The 19,472-nt window shown below is 46.0% G+C and overlaps 1 protein-coding gene across 1 annotated transcript in view; it reads left to right on the plus strand.

Moving 5' to 3' along the window:
* The window catches only part of LOC135822296 (structural maintenance of chromosomes flexible hinge domain-containing protein 1-like), a 52,802-nt gene extending 42,890 nt beyond the window's left edge, over positions 1–9,912 (plus strand). Inside the window, exons 46-57 of the mRNA XM_065335030.1 lie at positions 716–868; positions 2,729–2,848; positions 3,297–3,394; positions 3,756–3,887; positions 4,167–4,268; positions 4,527–4,615; positions 4,912–5,015; positions 5,363–5,497; positions 5,991–6,095; positions 6,638–6,699; positions 7,300–7,576; positions 8,147–9,912. Of these exons, the coding sequence (XP_065191102.1) occupies positions 716–868; positions 2,729–2,848; positions 3,297–3,394; positions 3,756–3,887; positions 4,167–4,268; positions 4,527–4,615; positions 4,912–5,015; positions 5,363–5,497; positions 5,991–6,095; positions 6,638–6,699; positions 7,300–7,576; positions 8,147–8,268 (1,499 nt within the window). The 3' untranslated portion in view covers positions 8,269–9,912. The remainder of the gene's footprint in view (positions 1–715; positions 869–2,728; positions 2,849–3,296; positions 3,395–3,755; positions 3,888–4,166; positions 4,269–4,526; positions 4,616–4,911; positions 5,016–5,362; positions 5,498–5,990; positions 6,096–6,637; positions 6,700–7,299; positions 7,577–8,146) is intronic.
* Positions 9,913–19,472: the final 9,560 nt, after the last annotated feature.

Here is a 19,472-nt window from a genome sequence, read left to right on the forward strand (position 1 = left end):
TGGACAAATACAACATGTGCTGAATGGAAGTACGAGCAGTTTCATTCATCACCTTCTGTGCTTGGTCCTTCCGTCAATCAAGAAGTTAAACATTGTCTGTGTTTGTATACGCATGTGTGTGTGTGTATGTGTGTGTGTGTGTGTGTGTGTGTGTGTGTGTGTGTGTGTGTGTGTGTGTGTGTGTGTGTGTGTGTGTGTGTGTGTGTGTGTGTGTGTGTGTGTGTGTGTGTGTGTGTGTGTGTGTGTGTGTGTGTGTGTGTGTGTGTGTGTGTGTGTGTGTGTGTGTGTGTGTGTGTGTGTGTGTGTGTGTGTGTGTGTGTGTGTGTGTGTGTGTGTGTGTGTGTGTGTGTGTGTGTGTGTGTGTGTGTGTGTGTGTGTGTGTGTGTGTGTGTGTGTGTGTGTGTGTGTGTGTGTGTGTGTGTGTGTGTGTGTGTGTGTGTGTGTGTGTGTGTGTGTGTGTGTGTGTGTGTGTGTGTGTGTGTGTGTGTGTGTGTGTGTGTGTGTGTGTGTGTGTGTGTGTGTGTGTGTGTGTGTGTGTGTGTGTGTGTGTGTGTGTGTGTGTGTGTGTGTGTGTGTGTGTGTGTGTGTGTGCACGTGTGCACGTGTATGCACGTGTATGCACATGTGTGCACGTGTATGCACGTGTGTGTGTGTGTGCATGCACACCTGACTGTGCATGTGTGTTACTGTGTGCCTATATTGTGTATTTATTCAGGCTCGTGTGTCATTCAGCGTCTTCTTGTGGCACAGGATTGCCCAGGAGTGGATGGTCACCAGTACACAGCCTACTTCACTGTGGAGTCTCCACACTTTGAGAGCAACCAACTCTCCGTACAGCCTTTCCTTATCTCCTTCATGTTCTGTAACGGTACGCCTCTCACATCAACTAAACATACACAATTATTTACTTTATTCTCTCGTATTTCCTGTGTATGAATCATCCGCAGTGCTGCCAAATCATCAGCAGTGCTGCCAAATTGTCCCATGTATTGAACACTGTATGAAATTGACGCTCCTTCCCAACTGATCTGAAAAGAACCTTACTTTTTTGGACAGAAACCTCAAGGATTGTACTGCATGCATGAGTAACTCCAGCTCTCTACGCTGCACTGTGCCCACCAGCCCCTCTTGCACAAGTCTACCCTAGTGGCTAGTAAGAGCCCTGCGCATGTTGAATTCTTGCATAATTCTACCCTAGTGGCTAGTGGGCTAAGAGCCGTGTTCATCTTGAACCAGTGCATAGCTGAGTCAACAACTTCGCTTATGCCAAATGGCGTGTGTGAGAGAAGACAGCGGGTAGGCAACCGTTTGAAAAAAATACGATGCACAATACAGGTCCTCCCTCGTTAGTAGATAATCTCTGGGCCATCGAAAAAGTTATCTTATAACGAGACTTATCTAGTAACAGGACTTGCAGCTTACGGTAAAATAGGCACTAATTCGTACTTACCGGGGCTACCCTCGATACAACATAAATTATTGATGCTTCAACTCGGTAAAAGATAATTGAAAATCTCCAACATAACTCTTCCTTGGATCCAAAGGATCGTCCATATTCACGAATACATAGACATAATACGTTTCGTCTTTCTGCTTTATCCTACGTGTTTTGGCCTTGGTCCTGCATGGTCAATACTATCTTATAATGAGGGGTTGGCACTCCAGGGAACTGGGCAAAGGGTCGTTATAACGGATTTTATGTACTAACGGATTATGTTGTAACCGCACCTGTAAACAGTTGTATAGACCACGTTTCGCCAGTGGATTTCAGATTTCTATTTACTAACGGGTAGGGGTGAAACAATTATACCGAATATTCGAATACTCGTTTGGATTTTTCAAATATAATCGTACTCGGAATATATCAGAGTACTCGCTCATACATGGTATATGCATTACCATAGAAGTCTGCAGTTTCAGAGCAGCAGTCAGCATATTATATTGATGTGCAGACTGTGTGGTGAACATTTGTACACGAGTAGAGAGAGCCCAAATGACCCACCAACCAATACACTCGAGAAAAGGACTGCCAATCGGTTCAATCAGGGTTGTGTCATGTGATTTTTAAGGCCCTTGGGGTGCGATTTTTAGGATATCAAGAATACTCGAATACTCGAATATTCGATCGGAGAAAATCAGAGTACTCGAACTCGGGATCTCAGTGCCAACTTTCACCCCTACTAACGGGGTTTATGTACTAACCGGACTCGTTATAACGAGGGAGGACCTATACACGGTGAAAAGCCGCACATGGTTGTTTCAGGATGGAGTTACCAATTTTAAATCACGAAGCTGGTATCTTTATGTTTTATCTTCCTTGTTTATTGCTGCTACTCTTGGTCTCTGCTATTTACATTAGCGAAAGGAAGCTACTTGGGATGGGCACTGCTTAATGTTACCGACGTCACCAATCAGGTGTTGATGTTCTGTTGCCTTGGCATCGAATGATGTGCACATCTGTTCTCGACCTTGTGCATGAGAGCTAAACACACTCTAATTTTTTACTGACGATGCCAGGGGCACGATGCACAGCAGTCTTCAACCCTTTTTCCTTCCCTCACCAAGCATTTGCTTGTGTGTTCCATGTGTACTTTCATGTGTACCCACTGTGTGCGTGTGTGTGCGTGCGTGTGCATGTGCTTGCGTGTGGGCGTGTGTGTGTGGGTGTGCGGGCGCCGGCGTGTGCATGTGCATGTGGGTGTACGTTTGTGTTCTTTGTTTGAAACAGATGGTCATAAGCAGCGACAGTTATCTAGCCTCACCACTGACAAAGACAAACTGCAGTCTTCTATTGAAGACCTCAAGCAGTTCTTTGCTAAACATGAGCAGGAACTGAAGACATTGAGGGGTGCGTTGCTCTTGCTGGATGTCTCGTGTCTTTCAAATGCAATCAAATTTATAGCCTGGTCTTTGGTCCAGCTCGTTGTCTCTCTCTCTCTCTCACCCCTGGTGTGGTGTCTTCCCTTGGCATAAGCCGTTGTGCCAACTTTCTCTAGTAGCACAATTTTACTTTGCCTTGCTATGTATTTCACCGTACTGTCCAAGGTATTTCTGTGTGCAATGCAGATCTAAAGGATGATGAAGCCTTCTGTGACACACACACACACACACACACACACACACACACACACACACACACACACACACACACACACACACACAAACACACAAACACACACACACACGCAGAGCCATATTTTGATTTGAGCAATAGGTTTTGTGGCTGCGACCAACAATACCCCTATTTGTATATGACTGTTACCCTTATGGTGATATGGTATGTGTTGTATGTTCAGGTGCTCTCAATGAGCAAGAGCACGGCTTGAACAGATTGAAGTTGTCACTGACTGCCGGTGGGTTCACCAACACACAGGTCTCCGCCATGACTCAGAATGTAAGATCTATGCACCAACATGCCAGCTTGTAGTGCCCATCTGTGTACTACTGTATTCTTCGTGGCACTTCCTCTACCCTTGCTTTTAGTTCATGTTTGTGTATCCATTGTGTGGACCAAGCTGAGTCTAGTCACCTATCATACATAGTCTAAAAGGTCTCCACTTGTTTTGTCCTATCAGTGCTGCTGGCGCCGCTGCTGCTGCTGCTGTGTGTGCCTGCATGTTTTTTTCCTTGGATGAGTGTGTGCACATGGTAGTAATACAAGTAATGTGTGTGTGTGTGTGTGTGTGTGTGTGTGTGTGTGTATGCGTGCGTGTGTATGTGTGTGCATGCATGCATACGCATGTTTGTGTTTTCAGCCAATGTTAGCACAGCATCAAGTCGACAGTTATCGCAAAGAGTATCAGCTGCTAGAGTCAGCACCACGACGAAGATGTCTTCTGGAGAATGTGCCACCTCACTACACGAATGACCGTGATGTCATTGGCAAGGTACTCTCAATCACTAACTCTTTTACTAGCACTCACTGGCCGTTTTACTCCCTCATTGACCCTGCGTATGCCGGTACAGTGGTTTTATATTGTGTTTCAAGAACCTCTTGTCATGTCCGGAGAACATTATAGTCTCGGATACGTTTGTGTGCGTGTGCATGCGTGCATATGTGTGTGTGCGTGCGTGTGTGTGTGTGCGCGTGTGTGCTTGTGTGTGCGTGTGTGCATGTGTGTGTGTGGCTGCATTCATGTGTACATGCATGTGTGCTCCGGATTCAGGTTGCACACTTGGCTCTGGTTGAAGATGATGATGTGGCACGTGTGCTGTCCTGGCATATGGGTAACGACATGGACTGTTGTATTACCTCCACGACTGAGAAGGTATGACGTGTCATTGCATGTTCAACTGGCTTTCCATGAACTACATGTACATGTGCTAAACTGGACATACCAACACAAAATCTATACAGAAGTTGTCGCTATGCTTCAGATGTTTGCACCAATCTGTCTGCTCCTGCTCTCTTGCTCTCTTGCCTATGTTTGGGCAATTATCGTCATTGCCTTCATGATTGCTATCATGAATGGTGGTTGTAAATGGAATCCTGTTCTTCTATTCTCTTGCCGTCGTCATTGTTGTAGGCTATGAGTGTTAATGAACAGTGCGGAGGTCGCCAGCAAATGCTTGCTCTTGACTCCATCTACAAGAAAGCTCTGCCCCAATGGGATAAGTAAGTGGTGGCATTGTACTCTGACGCTGGATACTATCTGTGATGGTGACCAGAGGTGTGCAAACATTTGTGCGCGTGTGCGTGCTTGCGTGTGTGCGTGCGTTCGTGCATGCGTGCATGTGGGTGTTACCAAGAATGTAAGTTGTGCAATGTGCGGAAGTAGTAAATATCTGCGAACTGCGCTCATGCTTCAGCATAGCAGCAGATACGGCGTTTGTGCACCTATTGAATTTGCTGGGTTCGTCTGTATTTGTAACCAAGCTGTTTACTGGCCATTCTCTTTGATGTTTCTACAGGCCTCTACCTCACGCGAAGGTCTTGCGCAATGAGCCACGTGGTAATCCACAGTATGTTAAACATTACTTGAAGTTCACGGGCCGGGAAGAGGAGTGTCGACAGGGTGAGTTCATCAAGTAGTACCTTGACCTATGTGTGGCCTAACAGAGAATGTCATGAGCCAGCTAAGCAGTTCATTGAACACTGAATAATGTACATGTACATCAGTGTAACGGCCAGGATCCTTGCCCAACTGAATAAGAACCCTGTGTCGCCCAACATGGTGTTCTGGCGAGCTTCAATTTGGGTTTGTGCTGGAAACCAACTGATGGTAGTCCAGCTCAATCACCGATATCCTATCAGTTGAGTCGGTGTTGGTTACCTCCATGTCTATTCTATTTCTATCGTATTTCTGTTTTACATGTACTTGTGCTCTGCTGTGCTGTGCTGTGTTGTGTTGTTGTGTACCAGTGTTTGGTCTGCTTCTTGGCGAGGTCATCTTGCTGGACACACTGGCTGATGCCGCACACTATCGCCAGCAACTTGCTAACTACACTCGTTGCCCTACTCTGCTGACTAGAGATGGTGACCGTATCCGTAGCACGGGTAAGTCGACACACCCGCCATTACTATGCTATATGTGAGCCTTGTTTGATAGTTTAACATGTTGGACAGTCTAAACCGGGGCCAAACTCAGGCCAGGTTCAGATGGTCGCAAGACCGGGGCTCTGCCAACTGCTTTATGGTTGTAGTTAGGAGCACTGTTTTCGACACAATGCCCCCTCCCCCTTGTAACATGCTGTCAACCGTCCAACATCACCGTTACTACTGCACCTACTTTCATTGGGTGAATGGCATGCCCACATACATACACACATACATGCACACACGCATGCACGCACACACGCGCGCACACACACACACACACATACACATACACAGACATTGAGTTGATAGCCACTAAACATTATCAAATTGGAGGGACTCTTTTGTGAGTACCAATTTGTCTGGTCTAAGAGTATGTGTGCAAATGCTGTCCTGGCACTTTTGCCATTTCATGAAATTCTTTCTTCTGACTTTGTGTTTCCTGTATGTTTAGGCAAGTTTGGTGGTTACCAGAACAAGGCTCCACAACTTGACAAGCTCCGTGTTGTGTTTGGTGCGCCTGCACCGGAGAGGCTCAGTGTTCTCACTCATCAAATAGGTAAGTACTAGGTAGAGAGAGAGTAAACAAGTGCTGGGTCTGATAAGAGTCATGACGTTATCTACTTCTCGGTGTTGTTTGAAACCTTTTATTCTCACGGTGGCCTGTGGCCAATAAGGGAGGAAGAAAGACAGGTACGGGGATCGGATACAAGGAAGAAAACTTCCTTCTGCCAGCGATGATTTGTTCCATCTAATATTGGTACCGGTCTGTGAGTGGTTGTTCTATCTGATATTGGTACCGGTCTGCCAATGGTTTGTTCTATCTGAAAAACAGAGAGGTTCCAGGCTGTCCAAGAGAGTGCTCAATGCTGTTTTTTTGATGATCGCTTAGTGCGTGAAACACTGTTTCCGTCTTCTTATTGTTTGTTCTATCTGATATTGGTACCGTTTTGTCGTTGGTTGTTCTATCTGATATTGGTACCGGCTTGTCGGTGGCTGTTCCATCTGATATTGGTACCGGTCTGTCGGTGGTTTGTTCTATCTGATATTGGTGACATGTGTGCCGTGTGTTGTTGTTCTATCTGTGCTTTCCCTGAATAGAGTTGCTTCAGGCTTTTCAACAGCAACTCTCCAACGTTGCACAAAGCAAGTTGCGTCTCGATGTAAGTATGCCGTTGTCTGGCTTGAGTGCCACTCATAATGCTGTTGTCGTCGTGCAAATTGTCACGACGTCTTACTGTGTGTGACTACTAATACTAACATCTTCATAGTGCCTGTACCCATGGAATGCAAAGCGGAGCAAATGGTGATACATGCTTTGTGGGGTGGAAAGCTGGGAAGGTGCGACACAAGTACTTCGCTAGTCCAAACCCTGCTTCATATTATAATTATAATTATTGGATTTTGAAAATCGAGGTCACTTTTTTACTTTAGTGAAAGGTCTGGTTTTACCGAACCGAAGGTCATTTGCTGGTCAAGCTTTCCTGACATCTTTGATAATCATTTACAGCAAGATGTAGCATTTTTGTGTAGTTTGCTTTGTATAGCTCAATCAAAAAGATTTCGAAATTGGGTTGGGGAGAGCTCATATTTATATAGGATTTGACAGACAAAGATCTAGTGAGCGATCTTTAACATGAATTGGCTGCAGTGGAGTCTGCGCACTCTGAAAAAGATATACTAGTAGTGTGATATTGAAAGAAGGATGATGTTTTGATAACTGTTGGTGCTCCTGTGCCCTTTTGCTGTGTTAACTGACACAGACAAAGATTGGTGAAGCACAGGGCCTTGAGTTTCGACGTCGCCTCTCTCTCTGCAAAGAGAAGGAAGAAGAAGTTACCAGAATTGACGGCCAGATTAGAGTCCTATCTCCGAAACCGCCCACGACACGGCCATCTCGTACTGGTGCATCAGCAGTGTCTTCACCTCTTGCTGCATCCACCTCTGTGAGTGGTGCTGCTGCATCTGTGGGGGCATCGTCTTCCACTCCAAGAAGAGGGCGACCACCTGTTAATCGCGCTGCCAACAGCTCCACACCTGGTGAGTTTTCACATTAGAGAGGTTCCGCACAACGTTATTATGTTAGTAAAAAACGTAGTCGATCTACGGAAAGTCTTACATATACTGCATGCTGATCCGTGTTCCACCATACAGAGTTTTTAAACCATGTAGCTGCCCTTGGTAACTCCGAACACGACACTGTACAACCTAATAATTTTTGTACTGTTGTCCACTTGATTATCACTTCTGGGATACATGTACATGTATAATGCATGCAAGAGAATAACTTAGAACAGAGAAAATAACACTTCGACTTGAAAAAAGTTCTTCATCTCCAAAGTGGCCTGAGGTACCTTCAATTTACAAGGGAAGTATATTTGAAAAGTCGCAAGGCACCCTTCCAATCGAAACACATACCCATGCCATAATCATAAGGTCTGTCGAGTGGCCAGGCTTTTTTCTTCTTCTTTTCACAACTTGTTTTCACTGTGTAACATGCGTGTGCATGTGTGTGTGTGTGTGTGTGTGTGTGTGTGTGTGTGTGTGTGTGTGCATGTGTGTGTGCGCGTGTGTGTGCGCGCACGTTTGTGTGCGTGTTTGTGTGTGCAGTTACAACAGTAAGCGCTAGTCTGGCAAGCAGCGATGCATTTCAACAGACACGCGGGGTGCGCACCCGAACGCCATCTTCATCCAGACAAAGTCCCAATGCCAAGCGTCGCCGTTACAACTAGTAATCTGCACTCTAACCCACTCTACATCTACTGCTGTTCCTGATCGGTGGACTGGTGCAGAAGTCCATGCTAATGCTCATTGGAGTATGGTGCTGTGGGTCCATATGGTACCCTGTGTACCTACTGTTCACCATTACACACGCACAACTACTGCCACGCCGGGAAGCGGGAAATCCATCTGGGAAGAAGACAGGTATCTGAAGATTTCGCTGCTCGGTCAATTTGTTTGTAGTGTCGTCTCGAGCGTGTGTGTGCAGTGCCGGATATTCCCAACTTCTTCACAGATGTCTGCTGTGTAGTAGTAGCTGAAATACTGATCACGCTCTACTCTTCACTGCGGCCTTGCTTCTTCACACCAAAGGAAATGAAAAACTGCCGGGGTACTTCCAACGTTCCAATCTTCTTCTTTTTCTGTCGTCGTTACTGCTGCTGTCATACGTTTTGTGTAATCCTGCGTGATATGGCTCATGGTGCTATTTGCCTCTTCTTGTGGATGAGAGTTCATCATTGCATGATGCGTGTTTGGAGTATTCTCTTGTCGGACTCTCTGAGTGAGATTTGTCGTCATGTACCTGTGTGCAATAGCAATTGCTGTATGACTAGCATGATACTATTGCGAGTGTATACGTGTGTGTGTGTTCTGCCTACCTGGGTGTGATATTTTGTTCTTGCGTCACCGTATACTAGTATTCTCTGGGGGTCGAACAGACTGCCTTCGAGCTGCATTCCTTACCCCTGACATTGTATCCTTGAGTGTGCCTTGCGTGGATAGGAATTGCTATATTGAAAGACTCATCCTCATCAAGCTGAGTGCCAATCACTGTATGCATGCATGCATGTATGTCTGCTGCCCCTCTGTATGCCTCTAAAGCAATGTTGACTGTTTACCATTTCAGTGTTACTATTGAGCTGCTAGAACATAATGCTATACTGTTGTTTGGCGATGTGCCGTAAGACTGGCCAAGAAAAAAAAACATTCCATTGCCTCTACTTCCGTGCTTCTCATCCTAGATGACATTGTAGGATTCATCACCCTGGATTTTCTTTCCCCTTTGATTTGTTCCGCATTCTGTAAAGCGTTGCTTTTAGCGCTAGTATTTGCAGCGCCCCAGCTGTCATCACGATGACGTGCAAGGTGTCACATTGACCAACTCATGTAGTGTTTCTGTTTTTCAATTTTCATCAGTCTCTTTGTTTTCGTTTTTTTGCCAGCTCTGTTTCTAGTCTGGTAGTTCTTTAGTCAACAGGATTAGATCTTCTTTTTCTTTCCATTCTTCTTACATTGTTTTGGTCGCTCAGTAGATTGCAAGTGCTGCATGTATGCTCGTGCTCTCCCCTTTCATTCTCTCTCACACTCAAAATCTCTCTCTCTCTCTCTCTCTCTCTCTCTCTCTCTCTCTCTCTCTCTCTCTCTCTCTCTCTCTCTCTCTCTGTTATGCATCTTTCTACTCATTTATCTTTGTTGTTGGAGTGCATGTGAGGATTTGGCAACACCTGCATGCTGGGAGTTGCAACGCCACCTTATGACTGCCTGAGGGTCTCGGAGTAATGCCTTCCTTTCTTATTGTTTCAACTTTCTATGGTTGCCTTCTCTTTGTAGTCTTGGAGTCTTCCTTTAGTCAACATGGTCTTTCTTTCATTTCACTTTGCTGTTGGCTGCAAGCGATGCTCTCTCTCTCTCTCTCTCTCTCTCTCTCTCTCTCTCTCTCTCTCTCTCTCTCTCTCTCTCTCTCTCTCTCTCTCTCTCTCTCTCTCTCTCTCTCTCTCTCTCTCTCTCTCTCTTCCTATCTTTTTGTTTTTGGGCGGAGTGCACGTGAGGATTTGGCGATAGCCACTTGTTTGGTGTGCATGTGTAGTTTGATACTACCTGCAGCCTGCTGTGGTATTTTTGAGTGCAGCTGACCTCGCGTATACACTCTGTACTCTGTACAGTCAACCTTGCGAATAACGACCCTCAACGGGCATGACAAAAGTGCTGTTATTTGAATTGTCATTGTTCGTGACAGTCAAACTTCAAAGTATGCAGTCAAAAAATGGTTACGAGATCTGAAGCTTGCGTCGCTATTCGAGAGTTGCTAGATTCGAGGTTGTTGTTGAAGAGGCTTATAATAGTTGATGGAATTGAAAAGGGAAATTAAAAATATTAATTAATAGTAAATTGAAAACATGGAAAGCAATGGGACACAAGTTATGCATTATAGAGTCCACCAACTAAACCAGTTTTTGAACAGGCAGCGCAATGGCGGCGCGGATCCAGGAGGGGTTCCGCGGAACTCCCTACATTTCGTAAAATGTACTACTGGCAACCACATGCGCATATGCGTGCCAATGTACATGTCTCACCTATTCAGTTTTGACTATACTGGAACCCCCTGTAGAGATCGCTGGCCATGATCCGCTGCTGCAGCGTGGACAAATTTAGGCTAGAATAGCACCAAACTGACAAGGAATGGGAAAGTTTCCAAGGACTTAGGTGATTTGATCACGTGACGTTACTGGCAGGTTACCGGCGGAAAAATTTTACTGCCGTGGCTGCTGTGGCAGTAAAAAATTTCCGGCAGTAAAAATGTGCCCAGGCTGCAAGCGTGCTGGGAAAAAGGGAAAATCCCTTGTCAGTGCCGGGGCGAGAGTTGCAAAACTTCACGGTAACGCTAGCTTTTATCGGTACGAGTCGTACTTGTGTGAATGTCCTTCACGGTTTATCACTATTCACGGTTTGACGGGGTTCACGGTAGTCTGAACGCGCCCCAAGGAGCACTGAGACATTCCACGGCATGAAAGTGAGCTTCAGCACTGGTCGATAGAGCTAGCCAACGGCCATCTAACTTGGAATAAAATAGCTACTAAGACAGGCCCGTAGCAGCCCCATTTTGGTTGGTCCGGCAAGATCCGACCTCGATGCCCCCCCCCCCAAGCCCACACTCATACATTTGCCGGTACATGTCCAAAATCATCACGGTACATGATTGTGCGTGTATGTGTATGTAATCGTGACCATGCAGAGTGACATATGGCGAGAAAAGGAAGAAGGATCTTCTGCATGAGTCAGGAAAAAGGGCATCAGCATGTTGTGTCCGTCCAAATAGAACTTATTGAAGCCTATGAAGGCATAGCAACAGTATCTAAATGCATGTGATACAAGTACCAAAATGGATCTTTGGAGGAGGAGAAAGGACATTGCAATAGAATATCTTTGGTACAAAGCGGATCTAAAAAGAATTGGGGGGGGGGGGGGAAGAAAAGAATCCATACATTTCAGAAAGTACAGAGTAGGAACATTCACAGACATGACTGTCCAGTACTCCAAGGCATGTACATGTACATGTACATGTAACGATCATGTCAACTTGCAAAGAAGTGCAGGAAGTGGGCACAGGAAGTGGGCACATCCACAACTTACTTGGCACAAGCCAGTGGTGAAAAGTGATAATTACTAGTATATTATCGTCATCAATGATCAGATGTAGTATATAGTCAGTAGCAGTTCACAATGCACTGAAAAGGCATGTGACATACATGTTACAAGATACCGTCACACGTACATGTATACCAGTAATTTATAGCGAGTCTGTGCATGTAGGAGGGTACGTGGGTGTCATACTTGCCAACCCCTGGCAAACAGTTTCCTTGACACTGATGATGTTTTCCTTGATTTTGCCTATTTTTCCTTGATCTGCAATTTTTAGATCATAATTGTGTAAAATATTGTATACGACATCATAGTGACGTCACCATGACCACAAAACATTCGCAAAATTTAATAGTACAACATGTACGACAAAAAGTACTTTTTTCATGCGCTAACTCAAAAGTTCTCGCTCGCTACTCCTTCGTTTTGGGCACAGAACTGCGAGCGAGCATCCAAAACACTAAAAATTAGGGGTGAAAGTAGGCACTGAGATCCCGAGTTCGAGTACTCTGATTTCCTCCGATCGAATATTCGAGTATTCGAGTATTTTTCATCTCCTAAAAATTGCACACCAAGGGCTTTAAAATAACATGATACAACCCTGATTGAACCGAGTAGCCGTCATTTTTCTCGGGTATATTGGGTGGCACCGGTGGGTCATTTGGGCTCTCTCTACTCGTGAACAAATGTTCACCACACAGTCTGCACATCACCATCTGCCGACTGCTGCCCTGAAACTGCAGATTTCTGCAGTAAATGCATGTACCATGTATGAACGAGTACTCTGATTTATTCCGAGTACGATTATTTTTGAAAAAACCGAGCGAGTACTCGAGTACTCGGTATAATTGTTTCACCCCTACTAAAAATTAACAAAAAATAGGTGTTGACGGACATTTTCGAAAATCCGGTAGATGTTATCACTTTTCCAGTATACCGGGACGAAAGCGAGTTTTCCTTGATTTCCCGGAAATTCCGGTAGGGTTGGCAAGTATGGGGTGTTGTCTAGGCCTTGGCAGATAATGCTCGAAAAGGTGGCAGATTCTGCTTTTTTTGCACCGAAATTGGCAGAACCATACAAACCTTATGGCGGGCAATTCCTCGAATTCTGCTCCATTTCTTTATCCACATACCAAACATGCATAAAATTACCAGAAAATGTACTTAATTCTGCCAATTTTTCTGCCGGCATTATCCGCCAAGCCCTACTGTTGTCCTGTGCTGTGACCTCCTGCCATGCCATTCCTCCTGCCATGGTACATGTACATGACATCAAGAGTATGTAACCCCCACCCTCCCGGTTTAGACACTTGATACCATGTACTACCTCTACTTATTGCACACATCATCATGGGTGGACATCCTGAGCTGCGCACATATATGTGTGAGCTCCCGCCTTTTTTTTTTTTTTTTGCCGAACATTGGTCCGGCAGCTGCCGGACCTGCCGGACCGCCTGCTACGGCCCTGTAAGAACTTCAACTGCTTTAGCTATGACTGAACATTGAAAGATAACTTGGCTCCTACTGTAAGAGAACGTGCGTAGTATTCAGTGCTTCAAGCTATAATTACAGTAGAACTTCCCATATCTGGGCAGCAGGTTGGGGCCGGGCGCAGCAGCTCAACTTGCAATTGCCTGTAACTCAGAACACAGACACTAGTACTTATTACGTGCAAAATTGATACTTGATGATTGATGCTAATCAACAGCTTTTCGGCACCACTTTCATTGGAAAGCCGAAGTTGTGAAAGTAGAAGGGTCAGAAAGGTGCCCGGTAATAGCCCTTGGTGGACTAATGCTCTAAAGATTGGCAGATTCTGCTCGAAAAGCAGTGAATGCGGCGAAAGTTGCCGCAGAACCATACAAACCCTATGGCAGGCACTTCCTAGAACTCTATGTCATACCAAACATGCACAAAACATACGACAGTCAGACCTCGCTTATCCGGTCCTCTTTAATCCGGATCCCTCGCCATCCGGAAGAAAATTGCTGGTTACCGATGTGCAGCATATGTTACGCATACAACATAACCGGACCTTGCGATCCGCATACTAGTGCAGGGCCGGAGGAAGGAGGTCGGGAGTGGTCCGGCCAACCTTTGAGGGGGGTCCGGGGGACCTCCCCCGGGAGAAATATTTAAAATTTTCGTGAAATAGAGCGAATTTGGGCATCTCTAAGGCTCCAGAAAATGCAGAAAATTATAGTAAAAGAATACAAACACAACTTTTTGTATCCATATCACCTATACAGTGCCGGTCACGGAGTCATGAGCTACTTCGAAGCACATCACACGTCAGCAGTACAGTCGAGTCATGTACCTCTGGATTTTTTACACCGGTTATGCACGAATCACATGGACCATCCAGCTCAGTGAGAAAGTGGTCCGGCCATGGCCGGACCAGCCTGACCGGTTCCGCCGGCCCTGTAGTGCATGATTTTGTGTACAAACTGGTAGAAACGTGTACAAAAAGCTTCGTCGTATCCGGCTGCACGTGGCTTGCAGAAGCTGGAATCAGGGAGTTGTACAAACAAAATGAGGTCCTTGGCCTGCTGGATGCATGCGGATAGCACTCAGTTGCATGCGCTTGTCATTTTTCTCACTTGTTACATATTGTGCACGCTAGTTGTACTGCATAGGACTCGCATACATGTATGTATGCCACCCCTTTTGATGTGCCACATGCAATAATGTGTGTTCAGTTATCCAGTTCCCTCGCCTATCCGGATATTTTCATGGAAAACGGATGGGTGCGGTAAAACGAGGTCTGACAGTAGAAGAAAATTTAATACCAAATTCTGGCAATTTTCTACTGCCATTATCCGCCAAGGGCTACCCGGTAGATGGGAGTGAACGGATCAAGGGAGTCTCCATTAGGAGAGTTTACTGATACCGTAGTTCCGCGCATATAAGCCCATGGGCCTTAATCCGGATATAAGCCCACCTCCGTTTATAGGCCCATGGGCTAATAAACAGACCCAAACACCGTTACGGAACCGATAGTACAGGATGTCAGTGCAGACTACATTACCAGTACCGGTACCTACGGTAGGCGGACAACCGCGCACGGACTTGTATTTTTTCGCGTGCCAGCTGCCTTAAAAATTCGAATATAGGCCCAGAGCTAAAAAACGAACCATTATTACTATTTTTTTCCCCCGGAAAATGCATTATTTCGTATAATAGCCCATGGGCTTATATGCGCGGAACTACGGTAATGCATAGAGGTTATGTGAATGATTTCATGGGATGAGTCAGCGGAATCACTAATGGGCGCTAAGTATACAGCGTGAGTCAGCGGATTCGCTAAGGGGCGCAATGTACGGGGTGGGGTGTCAGTCGCTAGTGCAAGTGCAGCGCTGTGCCGAAACTTCGCCAAAGCATCTGAACTGATGATGTATTTGCATAACCTCTATACCTGCACACGCAATGCCTTATACGTTATAGGCTATTCATACTACGTTACAATACGCGTCACGTTTTGGAATGCGACGTGCTGGCAGACGTTTTCATGCAGGTGCATTCACACAGGCACGTGCACTCTTTTTTCGTACAGCTGTGCGCACAGCTTCTTTTGGACACAAACTACATGAACGACAAAACAAACCTCGCTACAGGGGTCTGGGTATGTCGTCTACGTTTTTGTATCAGGCGTATGATTATCCCGCCACGTTCCGTGTTGTCATGGCTATCCCGACGAAAATGTGACATACACGAGGTTTTTGGCGTAGTGTGAATGGTCCCTTGGTCGTTTTGCACCGTACTTTCGCAGCTGCTGAAAAAAATGAAAAACTAAAAACAAATAGTAATGGACCTACTACTAATGGTCACACGTCCACATTACCACTGGCTATTACGTGTTGAGAATCACAACTGGCTGAGGAAGTTTCGCTCTTGTCGGGCCACCACCGTGCCTGATTGTACCACGGTGGCAGATGCAGGACCTAGCACTGCCGCGAGGGTGAGATGGTAAGTCTAACAACTGGTAGATCTACCCGACATTCGCATCCTTGTCTACCCTCACTCCGAGTAGGTATTTGATCTACCCAATAGGGCTTGAACGTGCTACGTCACAGCATAGCAACAATTTCAAAAATTCAAAAACTGGATCCACTTGGATCCAGTTTTTGTATGGATCCAAGCACATTTCAAGCGGTCTTACCCACAGCATGGTGATGTAGCCAGTGAAACTGACTGATTTGGCTACTGGTGGCGGGGTTACAACTGGTGGCGAAATAAAAGTCACACCTGCATGCGACATGAGTGGGTTGCTATGCACCCACATACTTTAATAGGCAATAGCAAAGTCACACCTTAGTGGATCCAAAAATAGAAATCTGATGTCAACTTACTACTCCCTGGCCGTTTTGACGTCATCACTTTCAAGCCCTATAGACTACTGTAGTATTGGCACGTGAATGCTACGACTCGTATACTGTTATAATTATTGTGATGTCATTACGGATGCATTTCTCACCTCAACATAATTATCGCTTTGCCTTTCTTCATTCCCTTCTCTTTTATTGCCATAACTGGCTTACACTGCTTTCCATTTACATCGGCGGCTGCCGCTGGACGGTGAATAAGAAACAGGAACCGGAGTCGTCGCTAACAGGAACGTTCCACTCGGCCGGAAAGTTGTCGACGTGTGCCGCTGCAGATGAGTGCCAGGTTCGTCGCTCGTGCCCGCCAGTCGTGGTCAAACCATCCGTGCCTCGGCCTCTGGTCGAATGGTGCGGACCGTAACTCATTTTAACAACTAGCTTGCACTTCTACATGTTCGTAGAACTACCGGGCCACGTATTTCTCCTCGCTTCAAGCAACTGCATGCTCAATACTTCGAGTAGTACACTTACTAGTACGAACATAGGAACGCTAACACAATGATCATCCTCAAGGATCAAGGCGCAGATGCATGATGCAGCTCCTAAAGTGGCGGAAGGTGAGTGGATCAGACTCACCACAAAGTGGTCAAAGACCAAAAATCTTATTCGCTGCGTCCCTGTTTCCCTCGTGCTTGTGGAGACCATTGGCATTGCAGACTTGCGTGAAGAGACTGGACTGCATGCTGTGGGTATACCAGTGGTATGACTGTTGGACTGGACATATTACCGACTTTCAGTTCTTGTGGAGCCAGCAAAATGCAATGATCGTATTGTATGATGTTACTGCACCGGGAGCAAGCTACGACTGATGATTTGCCTTCATTCATGTGCTACCGGACCCCGTGCGAGTGTGGCGCGAAACGCAGATTGCAGTTTCATTCCATCAGCTGCAAAGCAAGTAACTAATATTACTTACTAGGAGTGATGACTCGTTGAGTGCACTTGCACACATGGCATTGGCACCTTTCGTATACATTTGGGACAAAAAAAAGGATCAGAATTTGGGGAAAAATGGCCCGGTCAGCCGACCCGAAACAAGGTCATTATTTGTTTTGGCCCAGTACATGAATCCCTTGAAAAGATGATAATATCTGCTCAGACTCTGCATTTCACAGACGTTGTCTTCACAGACCTTGTCCGACGAAAGTTACTTAGTAAGTAATTAGTTAGCTCGGCTGTCGGGTCATTTTCTTGAGTTGTCTACTGTGCACTGGTAGACTGCTACCAGCTCTACCGTATACCGTCTGAGGTGAGCCGGCTGGCATGCTCCCGGATGTTTGGAACGTTCTAGACGTTTTAGTGTTGTCTATAGCCTGCCAGCAGACGTGGGAACTCTCGATATCACTTATCAGACCATCGTAGCTATGCTGTATCGTGCATATAAGAATTATACGCTGCATCATCATTATCATCATCACCATCGCTGATGGGATGGTTCAGTTCAAAGGTCACCAGGGCGCGATAAGCGATCCAGGTTGTCTCGTACATGTGTGAGTGCGTTTTCTGGCACGCTGGGGCTAGCACCCTGATCTCGAGTTCTGAGAAACAAGTCTACATGGTCTACATGGTGTTTCCCGCTCGCTAATGAACAAACATAATTATAATCGACTCAGCGAATCTAGAGGAGAGGGCGCTAAACGTCAAACGCGCGCAAAACGATGGTTACGAGAACCGGAAACTTCGGGTCATGGGGTCAAAGTCCGCATTCGAAGAACGCTAGCAGCTGAATTTGCTCGCAAGCGAGGCTGCAGGTCATGAACGTGCCGCTTTTGAGCTCCCTTCATTTGTTGTTGTTGTTGCTTGGAAAGAGGACGGTATGTCCTTCTTCTCCATTTTGTTCAGTTGGTTGGGAATCCAACGACATGCAAACCCAGTCAATGTTTTGAAAAAGATACAACGAGTACCGTTGAAATCAGAGAAGAGGCAAATTTGGGAGAACTACAACGGTCGACGGCAGACTTCTTCGCTCGAGCAACACAGCAGGGCCAGGCAAGCAAGGTAAACTATTAGCATTATTTTCAAGTCCTGTTATATTTTTCTTGTTCTATGGCCTTTTGAGTTGCTGGTGTGTTCCCACCATCATATTTCTGCATTGCTGTGAAAATACCTCCTCAACTTCGTCATCTTCGTGAATTGAATTGTGTTTTGGATGGTAGAACTACTAGCGATTGGCGATGCCTTGTCTTTTGTCCATGCAGCATTGCCAACAAAGGAGTTCGTCAAGGAGCACGTTGCGCATGCGCATACCGGCGGGCTGCAATATGGTCACTTCTTTCTATTATTTTCGCGAGGTAAGCTCAATGGTTGAAGCTATCTAATCATGAATTGTAATTATGTTTTGCCTGTGAAAGTTGTCAGCACTTGCTGCCGAGGGTATCATCATCTCCTGTTTCGGTCTGTGATACCCACCGTATACACCTGTTGTTTCTCACAATGGAAGGTCACCGGGGCTAAAGCGACGCTCGCTACAGAAACTCTCCATCGTCCACTTTGCAAGAGAAGAGCATGTTGGTTGCGATTTTTAAGTTCTTTGTGGGCTTTGGAAGAATATTAACTGTTGAATATTCTCTCTGTGGTTTTGTAGAGAAATTTGCATGCTTATGCACGCAAGCTATCACGGACTCGCGCCTTGGAGCCATGCGGGTGTCCTGCCGACCCGGATCAACCTGCCGCTCACAACAACATGAAGGCCGATAGTCCTCTCTTTAGCAAGTGCTTTCAGATGTTTCATTCAGGTAAAGTCCCGGCCCTGTGGGAGTAGATGTTGTTTAGTGCAATGATTCCGTCCCATAGTTGTGTATGATGATGTGATAGAACGCGGGGCCAACCCCTCCTGCCGAATTACTTGACGCTTGTATAACTGACAATTGCCATCCAGAGCACATGAGGAACATGTAGAACCTTCAACTCGGCGCATAGTAAGTCGGCAGAAAGCGTGAGCTCCACCTAGGAGCAGCCAACTACATCAAGTTTGTTGCGCGAAAACTCTTCGGTACACGTAGTTGGTTGAAACTGTTGTGGTCTTCTTCACTCATTCGTATCGGTACTGCGCCGCGATGCAGTTCAGCCAGAATTGAGGATTTCATGCCACTCCAACGAAAACTTGGTGCAAAATTGGCCTGCTATCTCGGAGCATAGCTCCAGAGTCCCGCCAGACTTGGCTCAATTTGTGTATCGACCTGGGACTTATCCGCACATGCAACGTTGGTGGCGTGTGGGAGAGGGGGGGGGGGGGCTATGTGATGCATGTACGTGTGGAAACTTCCAAATTATCTGAGATCGTGAGTTGTCCTAAAGTTTAAAGGTGCGCTAATCGTTTGTTTCTAACTACCGTAAAGTCGCGGATAAAAGCCGGGCTTATAAGCACATAAGCCGCTTTCTGCATCAGGCTTCAATGCTAACCATGCTTATAT

Source organism: Sycon ciliatum, chromosome 8 (genome assembly GCF_964019385.1).
Source record: "Sycon ciliatum chromosome 8, ocSycCili1.1, whole genome shotgun sequence".
Classification (NCBI taxonomy): domain Eukaryota; kingdom Metazoa; phylum Porifera; class Calcarea; order Leucosolenida; family Sycettidae; genus Sycon; species Sycon ciliatum.